The sequence below is a fragment of the Conger conger genome, chromosome 14 (assembly GCF_963514075.1).
Source record: "Conger conger chromosome 14, fConCon1.1, whole genome shotgun sequence".
NCBI classification, from domain to species: Eukaryota; Metazoa; Chordata; class Actinopteri; order Anguilliformes; family Congridae; genus Conger; species Conger conger.
The window spans coordinates 33,633,722-33,649,126 of record NC_083773.1 but is presented as its reverse complement, the minus strand read 5'-3'; the positions used below and the strand labels follow the sequence as shown (position 1 = coordinate 33,649,126).

The window sequence follows — 15,405 nt, the reverse complement described above, 5'->3', positions numbered from 1 at the left end:
AAACACAATCAAAGTATTCATCAGATTTCACCTTTAATGTCAGCATTGCATGCATTTATGTTTGAGAAGCTTACATTGTGGGGCATGTTCTGTATGTATAAACATGTAACTACAGTTCTGAAAAGTACTATCCCTCAATGCACACCAACCGTCTTGAACAAAACACAAGAAAACTTCCTGTTCACCCATCATCAACATACAAATATCATATTAATATGTACATCCACAAATAAATATCTGAAATACCAATCAGTATAGCAAGCAGCAGGGGTTCATGGGGAAGTCAATATTATAAGGGGCGTCATTTATTGATATTTTTAAATCTGTGCAAATTCATGTGATCGGAAGCGAACTAACAAATTCTGCCGGATTTATCAAATAAACGTAGACACAGCTTTTTTCACACCTACGTGTGTATGTTGATGAATATCAATTGATCATAAACAAAAAGCGCATGCACAAAACTCATAGGTAAAAGGTAAAAAGGTAAAATACCTTATAAGGACCACAAAATTCAATTCCAGACAATTTAATGAGATGTGTCAAACTAATGCGGCAAACAAACAATCTAAGCCTACTTTTGTTTCTATAGACTACATAAACCATGCTTGTGCCACATAGGCCTGGAATAATATGAACAGAGTCGGTGTCGTCCTACTGTGCTGTATACACAGTGGAGATATTGCTGTTGTTGTAAACTCTGTCTCGACATAAAACTGGAGGCAAAGTTATAACGCAATAGGAGAGACATTGCTGTCTGGAATTACCAAGGAGGGCGACAGGCAACAGCGATATATTTTCACTGTCCTGTGCCAGTCCCAAAGAAGCTGATGACGGAAAGCACAGGAACACGGTCTGGAATTGGACAGGAACGGCGTGCGGATACCACAAGTTCTGGCTCCTGAAACTCAGAAGGGGGTGTCTGGGCAGTCGGAATCGACTCGGTCTTATATACACTCTTATATACACTCTCTCCGAAGTAAGCCATGCGCCAAATATTCTATTAAAGCAATACATGTAAATGTAATGAAGAGAGGTACCATAGCAACGAATGTCTACGCTATGCCTTGTACACCCTATTTATAGCAAACTTTGTTTATGTGTTTTATGGAATTTATATTCAACTCCAATTAAGCATTAATTAATCAGGATTACCCGAATGAAACATCACCCATTTTAATGTTGAATCCAGTTGTGTTTTTTATATGATATAAAAATAATGTTGCCACTCTAAATCAAAATAAAATATGAATTAATTGAATAATGAAAGCGCAAACGCTTTACAACCGCATGCTTTCATTTACACACACAATACGAACAGCTGAGACCACTCGCAAAGTACATTCAGATCCTATAAACGAACTGACATCCGAAGACTTTGATGAATCCCAGATTATTGGCGTAAATGCATTTCTGAAGAAATTATGGTCAATTTTGTTTGGCTCACATTTGGTAAATGAGGCCCAAGGAGTTTTAACAACAGACCAGAAACATTTTCACTGGCAGCCAAATAAAAGAATCACACGAAAATGCATATCTACACTGACCTGTTGTTGATGAACAAATACATTGAATTTATATAGCACCTTTCATCCCTCCATCTCCATCTCTCCATCTCTCCATCTCAAAGCACAGAGAAGTAAGGAAACTCACCTCAAGCACCACCAGTGTGTATCACCCACCTGGGTGATGCACAGAAGAATGCACACCCTACATCAGATGGGGAGGATTCATTAAACCAGTTAAACTCATTTAAATAATTAGACAACGCAAAAACCCTACAAACCAGCCAGAAGGGTGAAGCAGCACTAACGCACACACACACACACACACACACGCGCACACACACACCTGTTCTCTTCTAGGGATTTTGACAACTGCAGTATTGTACTGGACGAGAATTAGGTCAGGATTTTCCACATCTGTGTTTATTTGAAGAATTATTAACACAGATCCACCCATGTTTATTAAATTTCTCTTTTCGTTCACACAAGTCTCATCAGTCTTTTCCAAGGGAATGGGTCAGTTTTGGTCCAAAAATATCAAAGCCTCTCAGATTAGAGTACATCAATTTGCTTATTAAACCAAAGCCTGCCATGTATAGTCTACATAAATAATGAATATAACGGTGGAATCTTTCACACTGGGACCCGTACTCTTTTGATACTTCACCATGACTGGTTCAGCAGTCTGGGCACATCCTAACTTCCTCCAAGGTCCAGCAGATGCTCAATATGGATTAATATGGATCAATATGGTAATGGATCGTTTGGTCCTTTCTGATCTTGTAATGTTTGGTCATCTGGACAAGTATATCAGTGCTTGGACCAGCCCACTGATCTACTTTACATTACCTCTGAAACACACGTGTTAAATGTGATAGCTATAAACAGTATGCAAATATTGTACATTCCCTTAAAAAGTAGTAAAACACAAAAAATACCCAAGGATTAGGAGGGCAAAAACAGTACAGAACTGACAGAGGGAAAACACCAGAAATAACAGCTTTCGTTTTCAGTTCCCTTTCATTTTGATTAGACCTTCATACCGTGTTAAGAATAAAACAACCCAACACCGAGTAGAAAGAGTGGAGATTGTTGCCATGGTTACAAAAGCTGGTAAATATAATGTAACATCTGAGGTGAAGTCATATTTGCAAAATCCCCCCCCCCCCCCCCACCACCACCACCACCAAAAAAAGCACAACAAAACACAGAAACTATTTCAAAGACTCACTAACAACAAGGACCTTGGCTAAATTGGGGTTAGTGATACTGAAACGGGGTGGAATACCTTAACCATGCAGCAGAATGAATCCAAAATCAGTTGTAAGCTTAAACTGATCTGAGTAAATCAATAAATACGACACATTGACCGCATGCTCAACGTGAGAACCTAATATTGTACAGTGTTTGCCCCGATGCTGATCTATGCGCACTGAGAGACACACCCGAGGACCTCCTGTGGATACGAGTCATTCGGAGGTACAGCTTCTGTGCTAATGGAAACCCATCAGGGGGAAATAAATACTATCATTTTTACACGGTGAAATCAGATTGCACTTAGCAGGTCATGAAAACGATTCATGACACACACATATTAAATATATGGTATGTATTAGCCCCCACCTGTGGTCGGGTTATGATTTCGTTGGAACCCAGAGTCTTGACAAAGGGAGACATGCAGGCTTTGCGGTTAAACTCAAGGCGGACTGGGTGAAATGGACGCCATGAAGCCTCAATGGATCTTGAGTTGACGCGTTTGTTTTTCCTTTGTGACATGTTGGTGATTTGTAGCCACGATCATTTCCCCAATGTTTACGTTCGTATCGGCTCTGCACCTTAGCTCTACATGTGCCGTTCAGCAGGAATACTGGCTTATGTTTCACTGATGCCCCTCAGCCCTGTTTATTTTAGTATCATGAACCAAAAGGACATCATCTTGGCTCTATACTGTTCCTTATTCATACAATTTGTGCACAGCTTACTTTGAAAAAAACCTTTGTAATGAAAGTTTGTGGTTTCACAGTGGACATGGTTACCCGTGCCTTTTTTCTGTGGCTTTGAACTGATTTTCTACTGGTTTACTTGATTTACAACAAAGTGCATAGTAACATCACATATCCAACTAAGTAACTATCTATTCATATGTGAGAGCTGTGGGGGGAGTCGTTGGGGTCTGAGACCCCCACTGTCAAGCAACCCTACACCTGCAGAAAGTGAATTTGTTAACCCTAAACATGGAGTCCTTTTAGCAGGGGTGGGCAACCGGTGTGGGGTGTCTTCAGGTTTTTGTTTCCACTAATTATTCTGGCTCATTTAGTTAGTATATGCCAAAGTCGGTTCACTGGAGGATATGGTCACGGTAAAACGTTTCCTATCGGGAACCAAAAACAGTCTTCAACTGTCAGTTGTCAGCTTATCCAGGCCTGTGGCTTAAATGTCAGGTCAGGAAGAAGGACGGGTAAATTACAGTTAGGAGCAGAACTTGGTGTGAAAATGCAGATAAAGTTGTGACCCTTCCTGCCGGAATCCCTGAATCTGTGATGCAACCTTCAGCACGGTGGGGGCATTCAGGCAGGACGGGAGGGGGGGGGCAGAACGTCAGTGGTCCTGACTCTCAGCGTGCAGAGGGTGGGGTCAGGGCAGGGCAGGAGTCAGAGTGGAGTCAGAGTCTCAGTGCGAGTCCCGCGCCCTCGCCTGCACTAGTCCTGGCGCTCGGCGTGCCGCCGGCTGGTGCGCTTGGGCGGTTTGGGCTCCAGCTGTTGCCAGTAGGACTGGCAGTACTGGTTGATGAGCCGGACCTCGGCCTGGGGCGGGGGCGGGGGCGGGGGCGCGGGCGGGTGCTGATGCTCGGGGGGGCCGTCGGGGGAGGTGAGCGCCTCCACGATCTCCCGGTCCAGGACGCGCAGGGACACGCGAGCCACCGTGTGTTTGAACCTGTTCTCCGTGGCGACGCAGTGGTACACGCCCCCGTCTGACTGCGTCACCGACTTCAACAGGATCCCCTGACCCGTCTTCAACACCTCCCGGTCCCGACTCAGCTGAGGGGGAGCGAGAGAAGGGAAGGGAAAGAGAGAGAGGGGGAGAGTGTGAGAGTAAGAGAGAGAGAGAGAAAGAGAGAGAGTGAGAGAGAGAGTGAGAGAGGGAAGGATGCAAGGAGAAAGAGGTGAATGGAGAGATAATTAGCTGTTGCCTGTTATTTCTCCCTCATAAAACACTCAAGCTGGGTGCCTACAGCGTTGCTAATGTAACATTCAACATCCTTTTCCAGAACAGTATTTTTATCTTCTATAAGTTATCTTTTAGAAGTTACTTAAATGAATAAGTTACACAAATAAAATGTGTTCATATTATTACAGTTTTTTACAATCGTTTTCACACTTGTCTCAATACCATGTCCACTTTTTCAAAACACTTAACACATTCACCATATCAATAGACTATGTGAACTAAACTGTGGATATTGTTGCATTGCTTTCATACTAAAGGCATTCAATCTCACTTCTTCCAAAATTCATGAATACCTCTTCTCAGTCAGAGTTCACTACCAGCAAGAGTCTGTACAAATACAGCAAATTTTGCAGACATTTAGATACTCTGTTCAAAACAGTTAACTTTCAGTTCAAAACCCAATAAAATTCTGATCACTGTGGATGGAAATATGTTGCATTTTGACAGAAAAATGAAACTATATTCTTGAAATACATAAGACAGATCATTCTGATTTTAGAAGAAAGTTTATTCCGTTTATTCAATTTTTTTGTTTGCAGCTTCGTTACCGTCTGTACAAAAGTGGTCATACTTGCAGTGAAATGTGCATGTATATAGGGAAAATATAGATGTAGTTGTCACTGAAGAGATTTTTCCACTATTACTGCTGTATATGTACTGCTGAAACACCTGGCTGTCATTTCAGTGAACTACCTACCCAGGTGTTTTTTGTTTGTGCTCCGTTACCACATATACAAAAGGGGCCACCTTTGGATTGGCTTTTGCATTCTTTAGCCTTGGTGGGGAAAATGGATGCAGCCAGAGGAAGAGGAAGAAGACGTCACGAAAGAGCAAGAACAGTTGTGTCTGATGAAATCAGAGCCACAGTCATAGATCATGTGGTCTGTCCCTAAGGGAAGCAGGTTCGAGGGTTCAACCAAACTTGCCTAGATCCACTGTGGCTTCAATAGTGGCAAAATACTGTAAACCCCCTGAAGAATACTGTTACTTTTGTGATTTGTTTCTTTATCATATATTGTTTTACATTGCACAGCGAAGATTGTTATTCTGGGTTTCCGATACAGTAAAACATTCATTCATTTACAGTTTACTGTAAATTTACCGCACTCAGTCATGACATCTATTGTGAGAGGCAAACCAACAGATCAGAAGTTTCTTTAGCTGCTTGGCTTGAAATATTTGTGGATGCAAAAATAGATGAAAGGGAAACACATAACATATGTATTTAGCAATGCTCCAAGTGGTTTGTGTTTTGTAGTTCATTGAACATTGAGTGACAAAGTAGTCTTATGGGAGAATGCATATGCTATAGTTACGGCAGCATCAGTCACTTTTGGGTGAAATATGAAGTGTTTTGGTGGTTGAAGTGCATTTTGCACCAAAGGTTGACTGATGTGCTCAGGTGTGTGTTTCAAAAGCACACTGTGTGAAGAGTTTTGAAAAAGTGGACATGGTATTGAGACAAGTGTGAAAACAATTGTAAAAAACTGTAATTACATGTTAAACCACTCAAATCCCAGCTGACAATTATATTTTTGTATAACAATACTTACTATTGTATATAAAGGTTTCTTCTGACATGAAAGCATTTCCAATGTTTTGAGTGACTACTGATGAGCCAGTTAAACTCTCTTACCACTTTCCGGCGCCCGTCTTTTTGGAAAAGCCATTTGACGGTGGCCTGGGGGGACCTGGGCTGGCACTCCAGAAATGTGCTGCTTCCCTCCACCCCGAACTGCACCGTCTCTCTCAGACGTTTCTCAACTGGGATGGGGAGAGAGGAAGCTGTGAATATCTTACACATACATGCGTGAGAGGAAGACACTTCATCTGTAACTTTTAGCAAACTTTTTTTTTTGTGGGGGTGGGGGGCAGGGTTTAGGCTTGGTATTGTTCAATTTTCTGATTTCCTGTTTAAGCCTTGTGTAGTCATAACATTCTGTATACTCCCCTTGTCTGAAGGGTCATAAATAACCCGCTTTCACTAAAATAAAGCAGCTTCATTGAATTTTAAACCCCAAATAAATTTTGCATGAAGAAACAACTTGTCACACATCACAAGTAAAAAAAAAAAAAAAAGATCATTTAGGGGGCTTTCTCTGCCGTTAAACATAGTGGCGGGTCATTTTTGAACCTCAAGACAACACGAGGGTTAACTACAAAGTGTTTTGGTGACAGTGTCTTTGAAAAGAGTGCTGTGAAAAATGAATATAACTGAAAAGGCAGCACAAAGGCCCATTTTCAAATATTCTAGCTATTCAGTTTGACAGTTGTAAATGTGTGCCAGCTTGCTCAAATACACTTCCTCTCTAAAACACAGGATGTGCCCACTCCGGATTCTCACTGTGGCTGGTTGTATTTCTCATTTCCTTATTCTGATTGGCTGAATCTAAATTCTTAACTCCCAGGATCCCAGTGTGTTGTCCTCAGCATGGCAGCAAGCCAATCAAATGCAACGGCCGGGGCAGATATGGGCCTGGGGTTGCAGGACAAAAACAATTCACGGCAGGAATGTATTTACAGCGTCCGGACTGCTGTTCACAACCTATGCCTTTGCATTGTGCCTGAACAAAGCGACAACATTTCTCCCGCTAATCTCCTGTATAGGAGATGGCCGGGGGACATTAACAGCACATGAACAATACACAGCAGTGCAGACCGCCCATCTGGCTGAACAGCTGAACCTCTGCCCTGTTTGGGATGCAGCAAGGGTATTAACACAGAGGGAAGTGTGAAGCAGTTAGCGGTGGCTATTCCTGAGCCAAGAACAGCTTCACTTGGCTTCATAACTATCATCTTAACTCATGTTACTGGAGAAAACCACCTTGCAGTGCACTGAACTTACATGTGTGAAGCTGCAATGGACACCTCATATCAGAGGCACCTTGACTCACCTTTCGCATTGAAGCCTCTGCACTGGCGGAGAGGGTCGCCGTGTTTAATGTCCTGCCTTCTGCTTCTCCTGAGGGAGGGGAGTCAGAACGCAGTGCTATGGTCAGTGCTTTACGGACTGAAGGCATGCTGACATTCTGAACCCCAGGTAGCTCCTGGGAGTGGGGTGAAGGGGGCAGGGTTAGGGGGCACAGTGAATAGGGTTAGGGGGCACAGTGAGTAGGGTTGGGGGGTACAGAGGGCAGGTTAGGGGGCACAGTGAGTAGGGTTGGGGGCACAGTGAGCAGGGTTGGGGGGCACAGAGGGCAGGGTTAGGGGGTGCAGAGGGCAGGGTTGGGGGCACAGTGAGTAGGGTTGGGGGCACAGTGAGCAGGGTTGGGGGGTACAGAGGGCAGGGTTAGGGGGTGCAGAGGGCAGGGTTAGGGGGTGCAGAGGGCAGGGTTAGGGGGTGCAGAGGGCAGGGTTGGGGGCACAGTGAGCAGGGTTGGGGGGTACAGTGAGTAGGGTTAGGGAGCACAGTGAGCAGGGTTGGGGGGTACAGAGGGCAGGGTTGGGGGCACAGTGAGCAGGGTTGGGGGTACAGAGGGCAGGGTTGGGGGCACAGTGAGTAGGGTTGGGGGTACAGAGGGCAGGGTTGGGGGGCACAGAGGGCAGTGTTGGGGGCACAGTGAGTAGGGTTGGGGGGTACAGAGGGCAGGGTTGGGGGCACAGTGAGCAGGGTTGGGGGTACCTCTTGGTTGCGGGCGTGAACGGGGCGCAGCTCTCTCCGTCCCAGGCGCAGTAGGGGTCGCGGGCGAGGCAGCAGTCAGAGCAGGCCTTCCCGTACACTGGACACCTGTGCAGGGCCACCTGCGTCAGCCCCGCCTCCGACGACACGTACAGCTGTTGCTATAGAAACCAGGACAGGAAACGCATCACCGCTACTGAATACAGATGTCAAACGTTATTACCTTTTTAAAAAACACTTAATTTACTGACAGTGGGATTTCATTTTCTTTGTCTTTACCATGTGTATTGATTGGTTGAATTTAAGATGAGATTGGCGTATTGACTTTCACTCAGTCTATATATTTTTTTCTTGCTCTTGCTCTAACCTTACTGTGCCCATTTTCCTTTTCGTTGCTAATCAGAGTTAATTACCTTTTATTCTGATCATTGTTCATTGGTCACATTTCTCAGAATGTTTGAAACTATTTTCTTCCTTTTCATTTTTCTTTTGGCAAGATGTGCATTCTGGATTTCTATGGAAATTCTGGATTTCTTTATGAGTAGACTCGTCTGAACACAAACAGTCATAAATCCTTACCCTCTTGGAGGAAATTCTCATCGTTTTGACAGGAGCTGCTGTCTGGAAACGAATAAACATATGCCATGTAATACAGGAAGCATGGGGAAGGAAATGGGTTATGGATGGTATTCTCTAATTCTGGTCATCACTGTACAGTATATTAGAAATATTTGGAATTTACTTGACAATTTGAAAACATGAACATCAGTATATTACAGTACATTATATAGTGGTTAAAACTGTAAAAATGGCAAAACGATGTACCTGTAAAAATGGCAATATCAATAAAAATGTTTAGCACTTTTTAAAGTAATGACATAAGAATACTACATAATTTTATATAATGTAAATAATTAAGTAAGGTAAGGCAACACATAACATGGGCGTTACATAAAACACAAATACTATATTATTATATAGATTATTACTATTACCCTGAAGACATCCACTTCTTCCAAAATGAGCTCTTCTAAGGTGCTGAGATCCTTAGGAAGAACTATGACTTTCTGGACTGTTCCACGGTCTGAAATAAGAGGGGGGTGGTGGTAAGATTTTAACGTGGAGCTGGCTACGCGCAGGGCCCTTCCCAACCAGTGCAGTGCAGACGTGTGGCTCACCTGTCCCCAGAAACAGCACCTCGTACCTGCCGTCCACTGCATCCACCAGGTCCACGGCGATGGTGGTGAAACGGTAGTCCACTCCTGTGCGCACCACCAGGGGGCGCTTGTGCACCGGGTACACTGGGTGGTACATGAGCGGGTGGTTGCGTACAAAGTTGATGGCCTCGTCCGAAAACTCCTTGGTGGAGCGAAGGTCGGGGGTGAAGGTGCCACCCGGACACTATGGGGGGGGGGGGGGGGGGGGGGGGAAAACGGTTCACTTTTCAAACCCAATTCAATCTCAGTTCATTTTAACCATATGAATTCAGTATATGAATAAAGGTTTGCACACCTGAGTGTGTAGACCACAGGTGGTGGAGACCAAAGCCAAAATAAAACAATAACTCTGCAACAGTGTCTCTTGCTGTGTTTGCAACACATTTAGAGTAAAATTTGGCTCAATTAAAAAAGCACAATATACCACACATGATATAATAGCATATAATATATAATATTAGTATTCTCCAAGCTGCTTCAACTAGAGACTATCCACAGCTAACAGTCACAAATGCTCTGCTTCTTACCAGTGAACTAACTGCGCTGGAACAGGGGTGGGATAGGGAGTTTGAAGTACTGACTGTGCAAGAGTCGGGGTAGGGTAGGGATATGGGGGTACTCACAGTGCCTGGGCGGGGGTAGGGGATCTTCCCGGTGTAGGCAGTCCACTGGTAGTTGTGGCCGTGTTTGTGGGAGAATGGGCCATTGAAGACATTGCGGATGTCAGCCATGGAGTACATACACACCGCTGAACCTTTAAACACAGAGCTGAAACACACACCAGTGAACGTGTAAACACCCAGCTGAAACACACACCAGTGAACCTTTAAACACAAGAGCTGAAACACACACACACACACACACACACAAATACACACACCGGTGAACGTTTAAACCCATCCATCCATCCATTATCCAAACCCGCTTATCCTGAACAGGGTTGCAGGGGGGCTGGAGCCTACCCCAGCATACATTGGGCAAAAGGCAGGAATACACCCTGGACAGTTCACCAGTCCATCGCAGGGCACACACACCATTCACTCACACACTCATACCTACAGGCAATTTAGACTCTCCAATCAGCCTAACCAGCATGTCTTTGGACTGTGGGAGGAAACCGGAGTACCCGGAGGAACGCGGGGAGAACATGCAAACTCCACACAGATAGGCCCCAGTCGACCAGGATTCAAACCCAGGACCTCCTTGCTGTAAGGCGGCAGTGCTACCCACTGCACCATCCGTGCCACCCTCGTTTAAACACTCAGCTTAAACACACACACCAGTGAACGTTTAAACACCCAGCTGAAACACACACACACACCGTTGAACGTTTAAACACCCAGCTTAAACACACACACCAGTAAACTTTTAAACGGCCAGCTGAAACACACACACACACAGGAGAACCTTTAAATTCCGAGCTAAAACACACAGATCTGAGAGAGAGCCGAGAGATGTCAGATAAGCAGATCTGCAGCGAGCAGAGAGAACATGTGTTGAGTGTCTTGTGTTCACATTTGTTTTTAATTGAGTCAGAGAAGACTTCAAAAAAGTCCAAAACAGTAAGTACACAAGTCTGTACAAGAGAAGTGAGGCAAAGAGGAGAGAGAGAGAGAGAGAGATACATATCATGAGAACAGAGGTTGCTTTACCCAGCAGTGGAGAACACAGCATATACATCAGGATTGCGTTCATCTTGAGTAGGCAGAATGAAAACATCCCCTGAAAACAGGAAGCAGAAGAAAAGAGGAAGTTACCATTATTTTCATTCCTTCATTCACTGCTATTGTTTATATATCCTTTAATCAGAACTGCATTTCCTCCAGACTACAGAACCTGCCCCCATCTTATACAGCACTGCTGCTTGTGTCATTTGGCTTTGACAGCATTGAGAGCACATTACAGCTGATGAGACGTCAGCAATAAACATTTTGAATTGAACTGTAAGTTAGCGTAGCGCAGGGCTAACGCAGGCCTAGTAGACTCTGCAGGGGTCGGGTCCGTGGGCTCACTCAGTTCATCAAAGTAGGTCTCCACTCCGTCCTCGCCAATGACAGAGCAGACCAGCCGAGCCTTCAGGAAGGTTGTCCACTTGTTCACCAGTGACTTTTGACCACCATCGTCATTCTGAGGTTTGGATGAAGGAAATCAAAGACAGGCCCACATTAGGAAGAGAAGCGTGAACAGTGAAGCTCACCTACGTTTGGAGTTTTGACCCTTCTGTGCGCTAGGGAGATTTTAAGTGTAAGGATTTTAGCGGAAGGGTTGAGCGCGTGCGTTTCCTCAGCTCTCACCAGACAGATGCGGCCCACCCGCGATAGCACACTCGGGCTGGCCCCGCCTCCAGTCTCCATGGTTTTCTCCCGGAAGAAGAAATAGAGCTTATCATCGTTCCTTTCTGAGCTGTCAGGGATGTACTGGATCTGAACAAATACCGGCTCTGCGTGTGTGTGGGAGAAACAGAGAGAGGGGGAGAGGGGGAGAGAGAAAGAAAGAGAAAAAAATCACCCAAAATGAATTTTTTGTAAAGTATGAATAAAAGTCAAAAGTAAAGTCATAAAAGTCATATATCAACACCCTTATAGCAATATTCCTCTTGCAGGAATCAGACGAATTCCCACTGGGCTCATCCGAATTGCGCTGGAATATTCCGCACCTCCTCCCGCGGCAGCAGAAGACGTGATTCACACACCCGACACACACACACCCGACACACACACACCCGACACACACACACACCCGACACACACACACACCCGACACACACACACCCGACACACACACACCCGACACACACATACACCCGACACACACACACCCGACACACACTCACCCGACACACACTCACCCGACACACACTCACCCGACACACACTCACCCGACACACACACACCCGACACACACACACCCCACACACACACACACCCGACACACACTCACCCGACACACACACACCCGACACACACACACCCGACACACACACACACCCGACACACACACACCCGACACACACACACACCCGACACATACACACACCCGACACACACACTCACCCGACACACACACACACCCGACACACACACTCACCCGACACACACACACCCGACACACACACACACCCGACACACACACACACACCCGACATACACACACCCAACACACACACACACCCGACACACACTCACCCGACACACACACACCCGACACACACACACCCGACACACACTCACCCGACACACACACACACCCGACACACACACACACCCGACACACACACACCCGACACACACTCACCCGACACACACTCACCCGACACACACACACCCGACACACACACACACCCGACACACACTCACCCGACACACACACACCCGACACACACTCACCCGACACACACTCACCCGACACACACACACACCCGACACACACACACCTGACACACACACTCACCCGACACACACACACCCGACACACACACTCACCCGACACACACTCACCCAACACACACTCACCCGACACACACACACACCCGACACACACTCACCGTTGAGCCATCGAGAGTCATACTGCTCCGTGCGGACGGGCGGCCGACCCCCCATTGTGCGCAGCAGGGCGGGGTCTGTGCCCATGAAGTCCACGTGCACGCCCGCGTACAGATTCCCGTCTGCACGGAGAGGCCAGGGGAGAGGGGATTATCGGAAAATATGAGTCACTGACTGTGATCTCCATAATGTTCAGGACAAAGACATACATGTATATACATATATATATATATATATATATATATATATATATTATTTTTTTTATATGGCTTGGTATTCCACAACTCACAGGGGGTTACATTATACATTCTCAGCTTTTATTTAAGGGTTTTATTAAATTTTATTGGATTTGTATACCATGTAGAAATTACAGCACTTTTTATACTTAGCCCGCCATGTCAGTGCACCATAATGTTAGGGACATATTAATACTATGTTTTGACATACTTTGGTGAAACCAAAATGTATAAAGATACGCTTAAATATTGAGAATGTTTGATTAGAAATCTAAAATTGTGTAGTACAGAGACAAAGAGAAAATATGCCTTGTCCCAAACATTATGGGACTCACTGCATACTGCTCTCTGAAGGATAATGAACTAAATCTAATAGGGAGTGATAATGACTGTGTATATTGGAAGGCAGAATGGAGATTGTTAGGCTCTGAGGATGTGGGCGGGGCTTACTGATGAGGGTGGCGATGTTCTCCTGATTGGGGTCATAGGAGCACTTCCCTTTCCCCGAGTCCTGATACCCCGGAACCAACCGGAACACATAGTCCTGAGCAGAGACGGCAGGGCAGAGATGTGACCAGGGATGTGGCCAATGTGTCAGTGCAACTTCAAAATTATGACTCCATTCCAAAGTCAACATTTTTACAATTTCTGTAGAAATCTACACTCAATGAGCACTTTATTAGGAACATTTTACTTCATAACACCTACTTATTCATGCGGTTATCTAATCAGCCAATTCTGTGGCAGCAGTGCAATGCATACAATCATGTAGATACGGGTCAGGAGCTTCAGTTAATGTTCACATCAACCATCAAAATGTGGGAAAAATGTGATCTAAGTCACTTTGACCGTGGAATGATTGTTGTTAGCAGACAGGGTGGTTTGAGTATCTCAGAAACTGCTGATCTCCAGTCAGCAGCAGTTCTGCAGATAGAAACACCGTGTTAATGAGACGTCAGAGGAGAATGGCCAGACTGGTCAAAGCTGACAGGAAGGTGACAAATAACCACACATTAAAACAGTGATATGGAGGAGAGCATCTCTGAACGCACAACGCATCATAACCCTAAGTGGACAGGCTGCAGCAGTAGAGGTCTAAAAAATAAGTGTAATAAATACCTAATAAAGGGCTCACTGAGTGTATTTAATAATGTTTGAATTCCCATTGAACTGAAGTGGGCGTGGTGTCAGGGCGTGGCGTCAGGGCGTGGCCTCGTGCCTACCTCGGCCTTCCAGCCGCGGTTGATGAAGGTGCACATGGGCCGGTAGGCTCCGGTGCCACAGGCATACAGGTGAGTCCGGTTCCACGGTTCTATCAGCCGCACGAAGTTGGCACACTCCCCCTGGTATCACGACAGCACAGGGGTGAGGGAGTCACCTCTCAATTCAGATTGTTCAATACAATCGGTAAATACACAGTTCAGGTGTTTGGTCATTTATTAATACAGTATATCCATATTTGTGCATTGCGGAAGGAGAGAAACTGATATAAAATAAAAGTGTCCCATAAATTGCCAAAGTATGCACATCCCACAGCTAATTTCACACTTTAAACACTTTACTTCAGTTGGGGCTATGAGCAAATTAAGAGATTTCAATAAAATGTACTGCAATTAAAAAATTATGAGAAAGGCATGTTTAAATCCTGGTACTTGGCTTATATACAGCTGACTATACCCACCCTCTGCCTTTGAACTTTTTGTATGTTTCCTTATTTATTTTTTACGAGCAGGATTCATTTGAAGGCAGAATGCACTCGCTTGTCCGGCTAAATCACTGCAACACTCAGAGAAAGTTACCATGCTATATTAACCAAACAAAGTCATCCTTCCAAATAACTAAGCGCACACCAGCTCGGGATCAGCAGTTCGACATGGGAGGGGTACAGAGTGGCTGCTAGCAATGTCACACAGAGAGGCACTGCTGATTGGCTCTCTTTCGGCAAAAGCTTGAGAGAGAGAGACAAGCCTGGTGAAACAGGAGACGATAAGAGAAAAGGAGAGATCACCTGTCCTCCTTTTCCAGTCATCCTACACTGTCCCGTTCTCTGGACAGAGG

General features: G+C 45.2%; 1 protein-coding gene across 1 annotated transcript in view; it reads right to left on the bottom strand.

The window, feature by feature from the left end:
• Positions 1-2,705: 2,705 nt before the first annotated feature.
• Positions 2,706-15,405, bottom strand: part of LOC133109643 (semaphorin-3F-like) — a 38,635-nt gene continuing 25,935 nt past the window's right edge. Inside the window, exons 4-18 of the mRNA XM_061219092.1 lie at positions 15,356-15,405; positions 14,571-14,690; positions 13,798-13,891; positions 13,114-13,233; positions 11,864-12,009; positions 11,582-11,696; positions 11,222-11,291; positions 10,193-10,337; positions 9,531-9,753; positions 9,348-9,436; positions 8,932-8,973; positions 8,356-8,513; positions 7,628-7,695; positions 6,370-6,497; positions 2,706-4,543 (exon numbers count right to left, since the gene is read on the bottom strand). The exon at positions 15,356-15,405 is cut by the window's right edge and continues 13 nt beyond it. Coding sequence (XP_061075076.1) covers positions 4,205-4,543; positions 6,370-6,497; positions 7,628-7,695; positions 8,356-8,513; positions 8,932-8,973; positions 9,348-9,436; positions 9,531-9,753; positions 10,193-10,337; positions 11,222-11,291; positions 11,582-11,696; positions 11,864-12,009; positions 13,114-13,233; positions 13,798-13,891; positions 14,571-14,690; positions 15,356-15,405 — 1,907 coding nt within the window. The 3' untranslated portion in view covers positions 2,706-4,204. The remainder of the gene's footprint in view (positions 4,544-6,369; positions 6,498-7,627; positions 7,696-8,355; positions 8,514-8,931; positions 8,974-9,347; positions 9,437-9,530; positions 9,754-10,192; positions 10,338-11,221; positions 11,292-11,581; positions 11,697-11,863; positions 12,010-13,113; positions 13,234-13,797; positions 13,892-14,570; positions 14,691-15,355) is intronic.